The sequence below is a fragment of the Perca fluviatilis genome, chromosome 1 (assembly GCF_010015445.1).
Source record: "Perca fluviatilis chromosome 1, GENO_Pfluv_1.0, whole genome shotgun sequence".
Classification (NCBI taxonomy): Eukaryota; Metazoa; Chordata; class Actinopteri; order Perciformes; family Percidae; genus Perca; species Perca fluviatilis.
Window position 1 is genome coordinate 13,920,469 of NC_053112.1, and position 15,494 is coordinate 13,935,962.

A 15,494-nucleotide genomic window follows, 5' to 3' on the forward strand; every position below is an offset into this window, starting at 1 on the left:
AATCAGGGACATAATGAGAAATATTTCTATCTCTCTTAAGGCAATTTAATAATAAAAAATTTTCTAACAATCATGAGGTTGACTAAAAAATAAATAATTGTTTGATGGATGAAAATTAGAAAAAACATCTCTGCTCCTTTTCCTCAATTGGGCAAAAATAAAAATAACTGTTGGCCTGAAAGTGACACCGGAAGAGAGGCAATGTTGCAAATCTCAGACTCAGCTTGTCATGCTCAGATTTACATGATTTTATATTCATCTGTTTCACTTTCATCAGCCTAAGCTGAAGACCGGTTACTGTAATGCTAACATTAGCCTGTTAGCATATGAACTTTAAAAGTCCCATGAAATTATATCATTACTCCCTTAAACATGCAATAATTTTTTTTTGCTCAAGCTGTAAACAACACAATTTTTAAGTTTATGTGACCAACATGTTAGCAAACAGTTGCACACATTTAGACATCCAGCAGATACAAAGCAGGTATGGAGATAAAGACAGTTTCAAATGCAGTAACATGCATGTTGTGGATCTGTAAGTCTGTGGAAAATCTCTTACATTTGCTGGTATGAAGCACAGCTGAGGTTTCTGCCGCTCAGACAGCGCAGGAAGCTTCCTGATTCAGGTGGCAGGAACTTTCTCAGACGGCCGGAGAACCACTTCGCGATGACACTGCTGTTCATCAGCTGCTCATCAGTCAGCAGTGACACTCTCATCTCCCAAATCACATCCAAAATCTGAGACGCCGATGGACCAACCGTGGCCATGGGCTGTAGGAGAGATCAATTGATTGAATCAATATAGATAATATTATATATGAAGATATATCCATCTCTTTTAAACTGATTTACACGTTTTTAGTCTATTACATTTCACTTTAACAATCCTAAAAAGAAGTAGAGGATGTTCTTTAAAGATTTAAAAAGATAAAAAGATACTGACCATGTTAGCCAGCACGTCCAGAGCTGGGTCCAAGACAAATGATAGCTTCGTCAGCAGCATCTTCCACAGCACTTTGGAGTACTTGCTGTTTCCAGGCAGGTTACACTCTATAAGAGACACCAGCTGATTGGCTGTGAAGTTCTCCAGCTGTATGTGTGAAACAAAAAGTTGTCATTTAGCAATTATGCCTGCATACTGCATGGAAGTTATTATCAGAAATAAAACTTTGTATTTCCAATGTGACTTTGACTCTTTTAAATTAGACAGTCACCTGTGCACATGCATATGTCTCCAAGGCAAAATTGCAGGGAACTTCCATATGTGTGTTTAGGTAAGAGTTCAGGTCAGAGCTGTGAATACATGTCAAGAGGTAAATACATGTCATGTCAACGCAGGGACTATTAAAGCATTTAATTGCAATTTTGGTTACAAATTACAGCAAATAGGATACCTGTTAACTCCTCTGCAGACTTCAGAACCTGTCAAACAGCAAAGAAAAGATCATCTCTAATGATTTCAGCTCTAACAGCACTAACAGTAATGTAATGAGTAATAAAATGAAACTTTCAAGTGAGGTGTCAAAGAGCTCTTACCATTGTACTGGGTAATTGGGCACTGTGAATGACAGATTGAATACATTTAAAATGACCAGTAAAATATTTTTTTCAGTAAAATTGAGCTACAAAATCAAATCAAATAGATTAATTGGAAATATAAGTTGAGCAGATTTAAAGAAATCTCACCTTGACATTCTCTGGTACGCACGCTGTCAAAATCAAAAACATAAAAAATAATACAATTCAGTCAACTATTGTGTGCACATGATACTGCTTGTAATACACATTAAATACAATCTAACACATAAGAACTTGGCTCCTAGGCAGGTAAAAGGGAGGTAATATGTGTGTGTGTGTGTGTGTGTGTGTGTGTGTGTGTGTGTGTGTGTGTGTGTGTGTGTAAGAGACTGACCTGGATCTGGTGCCTGGTTTATCAGCATATTTATATAATCCCAGATGACTGGTTCCAAATCTGGTGGCAGAAGTGGTATGGCTCCGTATAATCTCTCAAAGCTGACAGATGGAAGAAAAAAAAACATTAAACATGTGTACCTCAAATGTGTACTTAAATGGATAGTTTGGATCTTTTGAAGTAAGTACGTCATACAACCCCACTTTAAAATCTATCTACCAGCCCTTTAAGAACATTACTTGAGTAAATGTACTAAGTGTAGTTACGTTCCCCCTCTGGTTATAACTGTGTTCGACATATTAAAATGTCTGCAGTTAAAAAGGTCTTCTGGGCTAAAAACTAAATAACATTTGGCTGGAATTAATAAGTTATAAATGCATCTGAAAGTACTCACATGTGTTTGAAGACATCACAGGGTATCTGACAAATTGAATATTTTACAATGATTAATGATGCAGGACAGTTAAAAGTTTTCCAAAAGCATTAAACTTACATTTGATTACAAAGCTGTTACCTTATCGATGTGTTGGAGGAGGCTTCTCAGGACCTCTGGAAGTTTCATGTATTCAGGAAACTCCAATAGGAAGTCAAATACTCGGTCAATAGCAACGTCTTTCTCAGGTGGAGTAGGAAGAGGTAAAATCAGCAAGTCTGCTATCTGACTTGGAGACAAGAGTGGAAGAACCTCCAGCTGGACAGGAGACAAAAGAAAAGAAATTATTAACAATTATCAAAGAGAGTTACAGCATTTCAGCCTGTCAGTGTTTTCCAGACTTACTCCAGAGAAGTTAGAGTTGAGCTTGTAGAAGTCAGTGATGCGGATGATACTTGAGTAGACACCAAAGTTGTTCAGCAGCCATTCACTTTGATTGGAGGAGAAACACCGGGGTACTGAAACATACATCAATTAATGAACTAATGTATAGTTATTCAAATTAACTGCATGTATTATAACTTTATCTAGACACTATTTTTTATTCAAGCGAAAACTCAAACACAGTGGTGGAAAGTAACCAAGTATTGTACCAAGGTACTTTACATGAGTATTTCCATTTCATGCTACTGTACTTTGACTTTTACTCCACAAAATGTTTTTTTTACAGTTACTAGTTAATTTAAAAAAAAGTTAGACAGACCATGTTATCAGCTATTAAAATACAATGCGTTGTTACAGAAAATATCACATAAAATAGTTAAAATTGGCTTCAGCTCGAACAACTAAAACAGTAAAATGTTGCTTACCCAAAACTGATAATCTATTAATATAAAAGACTTACTCAAAGTAGCCATTTTCCAAAATTCTAAACTTTTACATTTGTTTAAGTACATTTTGCGGCTAATATTTCCTTTCTGCTAAGGGTTTACTTACCTGGGGAGTGTAAGCAGGAATGGTGACGGATAGCAGGACAGGGACGTGACGCTGATAGATTTCATAATTAGGATACACTGAAGGCTCATGTTTGCCAAATTCTGCCACACTGTGCATATTGATAAAGAAGAGAAAGAAATGACAATTAATACTCGTGTGTGTGTGTGTGTGTGTGTGTGTGTGTGTGTGTGTGTGTGTGTGTGTGTGTGTGTGTGTGTGTGTGTGTGTGGGCGCGTGTGTGTGTGTGTGCGTGCGTGTGTGTGTGTGTGTGTGTGTGTGTGTGTGTGTGTGTGTGTGTGTGAACTCACAGGGTTTGGAAAACTGGGCAGGAGAAGTTCTTGGTGCTGAGGCAGGATAGAATGTCTATGGGGACGTAAGGCAGAAGAGGAACCAGTTTGATCTGAAACCAGAGCTTGATGAAGTCTGGGTCATTCAGATGTTCTTGGGTCAGAGACAGAGACTCTGCCTTGCCAAAGATCTGCTGAAAGTCGGACGCCACCTCGTGGAAGTTCTACAGGAGGAAAAGGAAGCACTAATTTTAGTTTTTCTTTTCAAAAGCATAGTAGAATGAGAAGGTAAGAAGTTAGAATTCATGAAATGTTTTGTATACAATGATCTGTGTTTGTGTGTGTGTGTGTGTGTGTGTGTGTGTGTGTGTGTGTGTGTGTGTGTGTGTGTGTGTGTGTGTTCAAGTTACTAGCCTGTTTAAAAGAGATTGTGATATGCATTTAAAAAAATAATTACCCCACCACCAAAATATCTGGAGCACTAGATTGGGATTTGGCATCATGCCAAATTTACAGTAATACAGCCACTTAACAAACTTTAAAAGGTTGATATACTCACTGTTGTTGACAACTCTTTGATCAGTAAGTTCAGACGTTCTGTCAGCTCTACAATCAATCTCATGACCGTCTCCTCGGATACTGTCAGGTTGCTACGAGCAGCGCAGTGCAAAACATGGGCCACATTTTCCACCGCATCAGTCAGCTGATAGGATGAAAAGAAAAAAATGGGAAGACAAGAAGCTATTTAAGATAACTTTTTAGGCAAACTTTTGACAACAAGGAAATGTTAATCAAAGTTTAAATAAAAAATTCAAGACAAACTTGGTTAACTATTTAAAAAAAACAATATGAAAGAATAGAATGAAGCCTCACCCCGCAAGGATTCTTATCGAGCGTGATGCTACAGACATCCTGCACTTCACTGACAGTTTCAGAGGTGTTGTTGTCCATACTATTATTTAGATAGCTGCACACAAACAAGACATAAACTTACATTTAAAAGTTGTTATAATACACCATCTTAAAACACAGAAAGATATCGGCTAACCTGAGGTGGATTGGGATAGCTTTTGGCAACTAGTGGGCAGAGGAACTTTACATAATATCTTATTTTCAACAACTTACAATAAGTGCATTTGGCCACGAAGTTACCACCCAAACAATCACCCATCAAAACAAACTGATTCACCTGGATTGGATTTCTTCACTAACTAGTCGCAAACTTGTCTTTGTGCAGTTTGGAGCTTGCCAAGTAGCACATAATGGGTTTATCAGAGCTTCTTGCTGCTGCTGGAGACTTAACAGTAAAAGTCAAACAATGAGCTAAAAAACGCTAAAAAAAACTACATACATGTAAAGTTAGAAGATAGGCGAATTGCTGCATTATTGCCTTACTCCTGAGCATTATTTAGATTATAGGAGTTTTAAATGTGTATTTGATTCATCTAATACTACAGTTTTCTACTTAGTCCATTATTTACTGACGCACATGGAAAAAATAAACTCAGGGAATGAATACTAATGTAAAATGTTAGTTTGACATACAATAATTGGTGGAAGGCGAGTATGATGTTTTGATGCATGAGGGCCCCGTCATTCGGTAGGAAGCTTTGTAACACCGGCATCACGACATACTGGTACCAATCCTCCACATTTGTCACATCAAACGTTGGCGTTTCTGGAACTACAGATGGTTCTTGTTGCCTGTACGTGTCTGCCAGCTCAGCCAGAGTCCAGTTAAGTAGGAACTGGGTCAGAGTGGTGCTTCTTATTTCTGACACGTTCCTCTGGACAAACAAAAACCAGCAGGTCAGGAGTCATTTCACTTGGCAGGTGTACCGTGTGTGCATTTTTCTCCATGTCGATTTATGTTTGTGTGCATGTGTGAGAGCTTGTACCTGTTGTGTGAAGGACACAAAGTTATGAACGAAGCTCCCAATGGGTTTAAAAGCCATCATGAACCCATTCACAACCTGTCAGCGTGACAAAAGAGAAGAGGTGTTCTATACAGAGATGCAAGACTTTGGAATACAATAATTAGAAATTTGTAAACCCCAAATATTATGTTTTTTATGGCTGTACCATTACCTGTGCATGATATGCTAATACGATATATCCCCAAATGCCTGACATATTTGGAAATGTTTGGATTTCCCCTTGAAGTTTGAAAAAATCTAAACAACTGAAAGTTTAAGATTTATATATGATTTATGATCAATACTGAGATTGTCACCACGCGGCTCCCAAAGTCCGTTCCCCTAAACGTGAAATACTGTATGTCTTTTTACGGCCACAAGCACTAACATGCAAACAAAAGAACAGAAAAGCTCGGATTACAACACAATGGGAGTGTACTTTCATTCTCTGCTCAGGACGCTATTACTCCACTATATCTTTACATAAATATTTGTTTGCTGCTATATTATTATGAATATCGTGTACAGCCCTGTTAAAGACATGGCAGGATCCATACATCCATGCTACTTTACAGTACCTGTCTGAGGCTGTTCTCTGGGGACGGTGGTGGGTATGGGTCATATGTGGGATATGGAGGATAGGTAGAAGGGTATCCAGAGCTCGTCCAGTTTTGGTTACCACCAGGAAAGGTCCAGTTTTGGTTACCACCAGGATAGGTCCAGTTTTGGTTACCACCAGGATAGGTCCAGTTTTGGTTACCACCAGGATAGGTCAAGTTTTGGTTACCACCAGGATAGGTCCAGTTTTGGTTACCACCAGGATAGGTCCAGTTTTGGTTACCACCAGGAAAGGTCCAGTTTTGGTTACCACCAGGATAGGTCCAGTTTTGGTTACCACCAGGATAGGTCCAGTTTTGGTCAGCACCAGGAAAGGTCCAGTTTTGGTTACCACCAGGATAGGTCCAGTTTTGGTTACCACCAGGAAAGGTCCAGTTTTGGTTACCACCAGGATAGGTCAAGTTTTGGTCAGCTCCAGGGCTCGTCCAGTAGGAGGCACCTCCAGGGCTGGGTGTGGGTGGAGGGCCAGAGCCCCCTGTCAACAAACTGTGGAAGACCAGGCTTAGGGTGTCGTTGTCTAAACCTGCAACCTCAGGCATCAGCAGCAGCTCAGCTTTCTGCGCTGGAGACAGCAGGTTCAGAACCTCCAACTGTGGGGGAGAAAAAAAGAAAGGGAGGAAAGAGGCAGAGGATAAGATGTAGAGGTAGAACTTCCCACTATGTCTCTATGAGGTTGACTGCTGTTGTAAATCCGATAAATCTTGAAGAAAACACAAGTGGACTCACTCCGCTGAAGACCATGTTAAGTGTTGAAAAATCCTTAATTCGGGCCATGGCTCTGAAGGCACCAAAATTCTTCAGCAACCACTCCTCACTGCTCTCCTGTGGACTCACACAACCTATACAGAGATTACACACACTGGGTCAACACAAATACAGAAGAGATAAGCAATATTGTATGCTAACAAATCTAAAAATATGATTGTGTCAGTTAAAGATTGTGTATATTGTACTGAACATAGGCTTCTGACAGTCAACTAAGGAGGTTTTTGGTTTTTATGAAAACCGAATATTAGGGGTGTCATGATTTCAATTTGTAATCTAAAATCAACAGAAATTACCTGTCAATTTCAGTTATCGAATTCAAAAGCAGTATCGGGATTCTCCTAGTATTTATTTTCTCTCCATCTCTGCCTATTTTCATGCGTCTGAAGAAAACAACAGACTACCCTGACCAGAGCTAGCATGAAGCTAAAGACACAGGGTAACATTAGCTTACTTGTAGCCTACAGCTGCACTTTTTGAGACAGCATGGCCAATGCCAGAGTCAGAGATGATAGAGAAACAACGGAACTGGAAAATCCTCCTGCTTCTCTGAATATGACATGAACATTTTGCCTTCCCGTGAGTTATGTAAACTAACAATGAATGGTAAAGCCTGTTGGTGCCACTGGACTTCATGGTACATTCATTGTTATTGTGAGGGTCAGCGCTGAAAAAATATATCTTTAAATGGAAAATTTAATCGAATTGTGCCCTTAAAATCAAAAGACAAATTGAATCATGACAACACTACCGAATCCTCGCACGAAGATATAGACCCTGATATCCCTGGGCAGGATTAAGCGGTTCATTATTTAGCAACACTTGTAGTATAAAGAACAACTTAATTGTGAGTCGTTATTGTGGGTCATTAATGAGGTCAGAAGCCTTGATCAAAATACATCGTCTTCACAATAAAGTTGTTTATACTACAAGTGTTGCTGGAACTATTGCAAAATAAATGAAGTGAAATCTGCAGCTTTAGTGGCAATATGTGCTATAGTAAGTCATTTCTAGTTAATCATAAAGTCAAAGTTAACACACAAAAGCTTTACCAGCTACTCTGTCTCCAGACAGAAAGGGGTACATAAAGAATGTGTAGATCCACTTTTGTCTGACTGGATTCATCTCAGAATAATGGTGGCTGAGCTCCCTCACCCTGCAAGAAGAGATTGGAAGGTGAGATAAGTTGTTGTACCAAAGGTGATAGAAACATGCAGACAGACAGAGACTCAGACGTACACAGTCTGGTAGGTGGAGCAGCTGAAGGTCTTCGTGCTGAGGCAGGACAGGAAGTGTTTGTTGATAGATTTCAGCAGTGGTTTTATCGTGACCTCCATCCACATCTGGACCAGGGCTTCGTTCTGAAGGGGGTCTGCTCCGGGGTCTAATTCCAGGGCCCCCTGCAGGCTGAGAAGTGGCACTCCTGTCATGCTGGACCTCTGTGGTTGTGGTGATGGATTGGGGAAAAAAAGGGGTGAGATAAAGGAAGGGGTAGGAAGATAGTCAGTTGAAATGGGCTTATGTTGTTTTTTACTGCAAAAGCTACTAATGTGTAAGTACACATTCACATGTGATATTAAACATTCAGCAACAGTCACCACACTGCTAATCTGTCACAGTATGCAAAGTATGAATGTGCCCATGAGAGAAAGACAAAGCATTACAACACCAACTGGTCAGATTGGTATCTGTGAGGGCATTCCTTCCATTGCGCAACTAAGAAACATTCCTGTCGGGCGCCCGGACAGCTCAGTTGGTAGAGCGCGTTCCCATATATAGAGGTTTGCTCCTTGACGCAGAGGGCCCAGGTTCAACTCTGACCTGTGGCCCGTTGCTGCATGTCATTCCCACTCTCTCCCCTTTCATTTCTTCAGCTGTCTTGTCAATAAAGGCCTAAAATTGCCCAATAATCATCTTTAAAAAGAAACATTCCTGTCCGGGTGTGAACTCCATACCATGAAGGTGTACACATCCATCGTCGCTTCAAGCATTCCTTTCAGCCTCCGCATGTGATCTCTCCCTGTGTCATTCGAAGGCAATCCCACACACTGGAGGAAGTGAGAGGTCGGATCTGGCACCTTGGAATGAAGGACAAAAAAACTAAACTTGAGCAATGAGGAAACAATTTGATATAATATTAAACAGTAGTGGAAAAAGTATTCACATCTTCTACTTACTGTAAGGTAATGTCACAATACCACTGAGTAGAAATACTCTGTTACAAGTAAAAATCCTGCATTTGAAGTCTAACTACTGTTTAACATTCAGGTTCATTGGCATGATTTAGACTTAAATGGAACAGAGCCGTCGTTTGTGGTATTACTTACACCTTCTCTGACAAGTAAAAGTATCTGCTGTGAAAATTACCTATATATAATTTCAGAGTCTAGCCTCTTTGTTCCTCTATACTGTAAGGTCGCCCATGCTGTTCAGAATGTTGGCTTGAAGACATTTCTTTATAATAATAATAATAATAATAATAATAATAATACATTTTATTTATATAGCGCTTTATATGGTAATCAAAGACACTTTACAGTAAAACCAGCACATATAGCACATTAAAAACAGCAGAACAAGCATATTAAAAGCAATTGATAACAATACAATCAGTAACTATCAGGTGAGAATTGTAAGACTGTTGTATGTGGAAAGCTAATCTGAAGAGGTGTGTTTTTATTAGTGTTTTGAATGTGTCCAAGTTAATACAGTCACGGATGTGTATGGGTAGGGAGTTACAGAGGTGGAAGCTCTGTCACCCCAGGTACGGGGTGTGTATGCTAACACACCCCTAAGTGCCTGATCGTACTGCAAGATAATGCTATTCATTGCAGGCTAATCTATTGTTTGGTGTTTCTGTTATGCAGTCCATGGCACACCAGATGTTTTGATAGACTTTGTTCAGAAGTACGTTTATCAAGCTCAGTCAGACAATTGTGGATGACGGGAAAACCTGTTTTGATCCTGTTGGAATGTGATTTGGGTGGTTTTGTCAAGTCATTCCAAGAATCCTGAGACAGTAAAGTCACAAGCAAACCGTGAGTTTAAAGGTGTCATCGGAGATTAGTAGTTATACTTTGACTCACAGTGAGAAGGTCCTGTGGCCAAATATCCTTCCTGGTCCCCTCTGTCTTGATTTTGAACGTTTTGAAGTTTTTCCTCACATGACTTGGTCTAATATCGCTATTCATTTCCCTTGACCACAGACTTTATAGTTGCTGCCTACTATTTTTGTGAATTTCCCCACGAGAAATAAAAATAATAATAACACGTCCTGAATCTGGTCTGCTGACGCTGAAAGAGAACTAGATTTAATAGCTCATACCATATCCACATTGAATCACCCCGCTACTTTTAACTTGTTCAGTTTTCTTATCATTTGTTGTTTAGAAAACAATCTAAGAAATAGTTTTCAAAGAACAGATAAAATCAGAACATGACGATTGTACCTGCAGCTTTGAGAGGGATTTGGTTATGATTGGTTATTATAAATCCAAATGTATCAATATAATCAGAAAAAATAAATGCAGAACTTTTGATTTTGAGCAGTTTTTGGGTTGATTTTCTATGTAGCCTTTAGGTTTTGTGAACAATTAGGTAGACACGTTTTGTATAAGTACAGCATGAGACAGCTTCACTCACCTGGCCACACGTTTCGACAGTAGTGCAGGTTGCATTGCTGTAGATTTCCACGAGTGAAGAACACAAGGCCAGAGTTTAAAGACAAGAGATGACATAGTTTATTACAACTAGAACAGCGAGAACTCTTTACAGGTGAAAAAGTTATGTTATGCTCCACTGGCTTAGTAATAAAATACTGTTTGTCTTCTTGAGTTATTTCAATTTTCTGATCTTACCTCTGTGCCCTTGCTGCCCCTGTTGGGAGAAGACAAAGTTCATTGTTAGAGCTGATACTAGAATTTGAAGGACTGAAGCTAGATTTGGACACATTTAGGACAAATATTTTAATGAATTAAGAAAATTTATAAATCTAAAATTTTAAAATGGTGAATCGTAAAAGAGACTCCAAAACTGTTCACAAACTATTAACAAATATTTCTAAGCTAGTAACTTCAACTGTGTCTGCACCGAAAGCATTCGGATGTCGGTATTTGCCCACATATCAGATCAAGAACTAAATATATACCGTAGTTTTACTTTACTTTTTTGCAAGTTTTACTTTTTTTTTTTACAGAGTCAAAAGACTACTTTTTACTTTACTTTTAGCAAACATAACTCATCAAACTGCATTTGTTGGGCTAATCTCAGATGCGGATTAGTACACATTTGGTGCTTTAGTGAGTATTTATGGTAGAAGGATGCTGTATGTGAGATCATCAATTCATCTTGTTGTATAAACTCTTTCAAATGTAACCAAAGCATTTACAACTAAATGCAGTTGCAGTTATTAAAAAGCTATAAAATATATGCTTTATTTGCCACATACGCCCAGGATCAATCCTTGTGCCAAGGTAATTTAGTTTATGTCAGTTAATTCGAAAAGATTTCAGAGAAAGATGAGTTATGGGCTTTTTTTTTCATTTGATCTGATAAATATTTAAATGTTTGTTTATTAACTGCCCCCTCTGTTCTCCTGTCATTGTGCAAAAGTGGCCACCAGGCAAAGCAAGTTTAGTTTCCCTGCATTAATAGCATCAATGCATTGTTGGTGTATAATATCACCAGCTTTGTTGTTGATCTGTCCTTTGTTGGTAACCTGACACTTTCTTGATTAGAGAAAAGATAATAAATCTCTTACCAAAGCAGCTCCCCAGTAGGTAAACCAGTAGGAATCGGCTGCATGATCTCATGATGTGACAAGTCTCATGGGATGAGACGGCTTTGTGGTGAAATTCCCTGGGGAGGGAATCAGACAAAGCAGGTAACACAGTGGGCCATGACACCAACAAGCACCAAAAGACCAAACGCTGGATCAGAAGTCTGAATTATAAATGTTTATTGCAAATTACAAATCACAGAGTACTATTTCTTTTAAGGTAAACTCAAAGATATAGCAAAAAATAAAAACATATCATCTTTGTATGAGAACAGCATTCAAGCGTTAAATAATGTTATGTAATCAGTATCAAAGAGGCAGCCCACTTTTTGCTACTTTGAATTTTTTCAAAGCTTAATATATCACATAAGTAAGCCTATATTTGACATATTTTTAGCCAGAACACTGTTGTCCAGTTGCTGTCATCGCTTTATATGTTTAACAGAAATGGACTTTGTGGAAATTCAGCTTGGTGGGTTTGGTGGCAGACAGGAATCAGGGAGTGGCTGTCAGATAGTTTGTGCTCAATAGCATAGTAATCTTTAACTTAGCAGTACAAAGTGGAAAGAATGCTGAAACTCTACACCATTCACATCCATCATTGAAAGTAAAGACAACAAGGGCGTGATCCTGCTCTAAAAATATATTCTGTAAAATGTTTGTACACATTTTTAGCAGACTACTCTGTACAATATTGATATAGGCACAGGTGTGATTTACATTTTTATATTTCTATGTGTCAGAGAGTTGTATTGTTTAATTTGTAACGTTGTTGGCTTAATATAATCCATTTCAATTAATCAGTTATTTAGCTTCCCTTGTTGATATTAGAGTAACTATGACATTTTTTGCAGAGGTTACCGTGTTTAATATTTTCACACACACACACACACACACACACACACACACACACACACACACACACACACACACACACACACACACACACACACACACACACACAGACACAGACACAGACACAGACACAGACACACACACACAAATATAGCCTAATGTAAATAAATGAATGAAAAAAGTAATGTTGAAAGACTTTTGAATATCAACCTATTTCATGTGTTAAGCCAATAGTTAGGTACATATAAAAGTATAAAAGTTATCCTAGTGACCACAGTGATCAGTTGCCCAGGAATTTTGTGTCGAACAGTTACCTTTAAAAAAAAAAAGAATTCTGGGAACTAAAAGAAAACTTCCTGCTAAAAAAATTACGAGTGCATGACAACATTCTCAGAACATTCTTGGAACAAAAAAATTCTAGCTGGGTTTGTACGTTTGTTATATGTGCAGTGTAGGTGCCTGAGAAACTTTGTCAGATCATGAGAGGTAAACCAGAGCGAGGTTAGCTGAGCACTCGGCACAAATGTAGTAAATTGATTTTGTACGCGTCTGTAATAAATATGTTAACTTTTATGAAATGCCACTAAAGAAGTATAACCATGTAATGCATTTTATAGTCCTGAATTTGTCATATAACATGGAATAATGCACACTGCCACCCTTGCACCTTTGGCTGCTGTGTCGTAGCCAATGTTACCTATTAACTAACTAGTAATTCTAAGTAATTACATCACATACACACACACACACACACACACACACACACACACACACACACACACACACACACACACACACACACACACACACACACACACACACACAATTAAATAAAATGAGGTTACATAATCCCTCAATAGAAGTTAACAGTCAAAACACTTAGAATTTAAATGTTGGATTTAGAAGATTATCATGAATGTTAATTCTTCTTGTGATGAACGAAAACAGTTTTTTTCCCTAGATGGTCACTTTTAGTTTACTATAAGAATAACACAAAAAGTCCTACATTTATTTCCATGTGGTGACATAATTTGGCAATAATAACAAAACTAAGGGTAGTACTATAGCCAAGTACAGTTGTGTGTATACTTTGCTCAAATATTTCTTAAACTTCTACTTTACTGCATTTGGCTATCCACTGGTTAAATGCAGAGATAGAATTTCACTACATTGTACTGAATGATTTCATGTGATGAATAAAAAAGTTTACATTTTTGTTTCTAAAACAAAATTCATCACTTGAAACTGGGAAAGCTCAGGTATACCTTGAAAGGATCAGTTAATCAATTTCAAGTATGGCAACCATTCCTGGACTATTATAACAATGGTTATACTTTACGCAATGTCACTTGATGCCTACCTGTGCCTATTCTAATATGGATATCCAACACTGCCTTTTTTTCTCTTTCTTTTTTCTTCCATATCATTATTAATATAAGCACGGCATTTTATGCTTTCTTTATATTTGTATTTACATGGTGGTACTTTTTTTTGTCTGGCTGTGCTCGCCAGTGTGTTGTGGATGTTGTGGGAAGATTGTGTTTCTTGTTTGTTCTGAAGAAACCAATAAAAATAATGTAATAATAATAAAACAAAATTAAAAAAACACGCAACATGTATGGTCATCCTAAAAACTATGATCAAATGCTAAAATAGCTAAAATTTACTCCACAATAATATAATTTGTATAATAATTTAACACTCTGAAAGGAAGCAATCTACATAAAGATTAAGGTTATCTAGAGGTAAAGGACTATGTTGACATTAGGGTGTTGCTAAAAGTCTGAATGTTACTCCACTTTTTTTTCCTCACTGAGAACTTCATTTATTTCATTAATTGCAGTTACAAGCCAAGTCATCAGAATTGATTATTCTTAGGTTATTAAGAAAGTCACATTTTTATGAGACGCATGTGAGAAATAAATATTTTAGATTATAGATTGTAGTTTATGACATTAGTCTGAGGGATTTCAGCTGAGAGACAGAAGATCAAACTGCCCTATCATGAGTCACTCATCAGAGTCATGCTTTCCATACAAATGGACAGGAGACAGTGTCGGGGGGGCAGTTTCAGTTGGCTCAAATATCTCCTGTCTGAGGACAAAGACTATTGTCCTTTTGGTGGATTCAAGATTGTACATGAGACAGACACTCTAGATGGACGGCAGAGAAACTGGCGTTCCTCCCGTGTGCACGTAATAAAGTACACTACACTTTTTAAGAGAACAATAAGGAGAATTTCTTACTACACACATACAGGTTTTAACACACCCTAACCCAGTTTAATGAGGCAGAACTTATTATTCCCTCCGCTCAAATCCCCAAACGGTGTGTTGTTGTTGCCAGCACACACTTACACAACAAAAGGGACCAGATTCTGGTACTTTAAGTGATTAGGTAACTGATTTTAAACCCTGTCTGCATTTTTCTATCATTGTATGACATGCTAGTATACTCAATGACTATAGCAAAGCCCTATTGATCTCTAGTTTCTCTTAGAAAACAAATGAGTCAATAGGAACAGATCCATCTAATTACACAGAGATAATATTGATAATGGGATCATTTAGGTTGCAGCAACAGACTTGGCAAGGAAATAAAAAGACATAATGACATGAAATCAAAGCCAAATCTCTTACCAAATCTTGTCTGTAGCTGGAGTCCTTCAGGTGCTGTAAAATGTTTAACTCTCTCTCTCTCTTGACACCTGAGACACAGGTGCACCGATAAACTGCAGAAGGGTGTGTCTTCTTGTGACGATTGATGATTGACTCCATGCTGCACAAATGGGCTGGATAAGCTTGGCTCTTCTGCACTGCAATTGGTTTGTTCATGTGTGTGTGTGTGTGTGTGTGTGTGTGTGTGTGAGAGTCACAAAGTATACACAAAGTTACATCTTTTTCATGTTCAGCAGCTTACACCACCCTGGTATTCGTTTTTGGATATACAATCAAAGCAATTTAGACTTTATATCTGTGGTGCTTAACTTAGAGCT

The 15,494-nt window shown here is 38.2% G+C and overlaps 1 protein-coding gene across 1 annotated transcript in view; it reads right to left on the reverse strand.

Annotated features, from left to right (window-relative positions):
• The window catches only part of LOC120567288, a 34,303-nt gene extending 19,083 nt beyond the window's left edge, over positions 1-15,220 (reverse strand). The window contains exons 1-25 of the mRNA XM_039814215.1: positions 15,139-15,220; positions 11,627-11,724; positions 10,725-10,743; positions 10,510-10,546; positions 8,823-8,945; positions 8,107-8,306; positions 7,920-8,023; positions 6,829-6,941; positions 6,063-6,692; positions 5,467-5,541; positions 5,114-5,355; positions 4,442-4,535; positions 4,128-4,271; positions 3,590-3,792; positions 3,278-3,390; positions 2,691-2,803; positions 2,427-2,603; positions 2,307-2,332; positions 1,913-2,013; positions 1,687-1,709; positions 1,537-1,558; positions 1,395-1,422; positions 1,215-1,293; positions 944-1,090; positions 560-771 (exon numbers count right to left, since the gene is read on the reverse strand). Of these exons, the coding sequence (XP_039670149.1) occupies positions 560-771; positions 944-1,090; positions 1,215-1,293; positions 1,395-1,422; positions 1,537-1,558; positions 1,687-1,709; positions 1,913-2,013; positions 2,307-2,332; positions 2,427-2,603; positions 2,691-2,803; positions 3,278-3,390; positions 3,590-3,792; positions 4,128-4,271; positions 4,442-4,535; positions 5,114-5,355; positions 5,467-5,541; positions 6,063-6,692; positions 6,829-6,941; positions 7,920-8,023; positions 8,107-8,306; positions 8,823-8,945; positions 10,510-10,546; positions 10,725-10,743; positions 11,627-11,678 (3,077 nt within the window). The 5' untranslated portion in view covers positions 11,679-11,724; positions 15,139-15,220. The remainder of the gene's footprint in view (positions 1-559; positions 772-943; positions 1,091-1,214; positions 1,294-1,394; positions 1,423-1,536; positions 1,559-1,686; positions 1,710-1,912; positions 2,014-2,306; positions 2,333-2,426; positions 2,604-2,690; positions 2,804-3,277; positions 3,391-3,589; positions 3,793-4,127; positions 4,272-4,441; positions 4,536-5,113; positions 5,356-5,466; positions 5,542-6,062; positions 6,693-6,828; positions 6,942-7,919; positions 8,024-8,106; positions 8,307-8,822; positions 8,946-10,509; positions 10,547-10,724; positions 10,744-11,626; positions 11,725-15,138) is intronic.
• Positions 15,221-15,494: the final 274 nt, after the last annotated feature.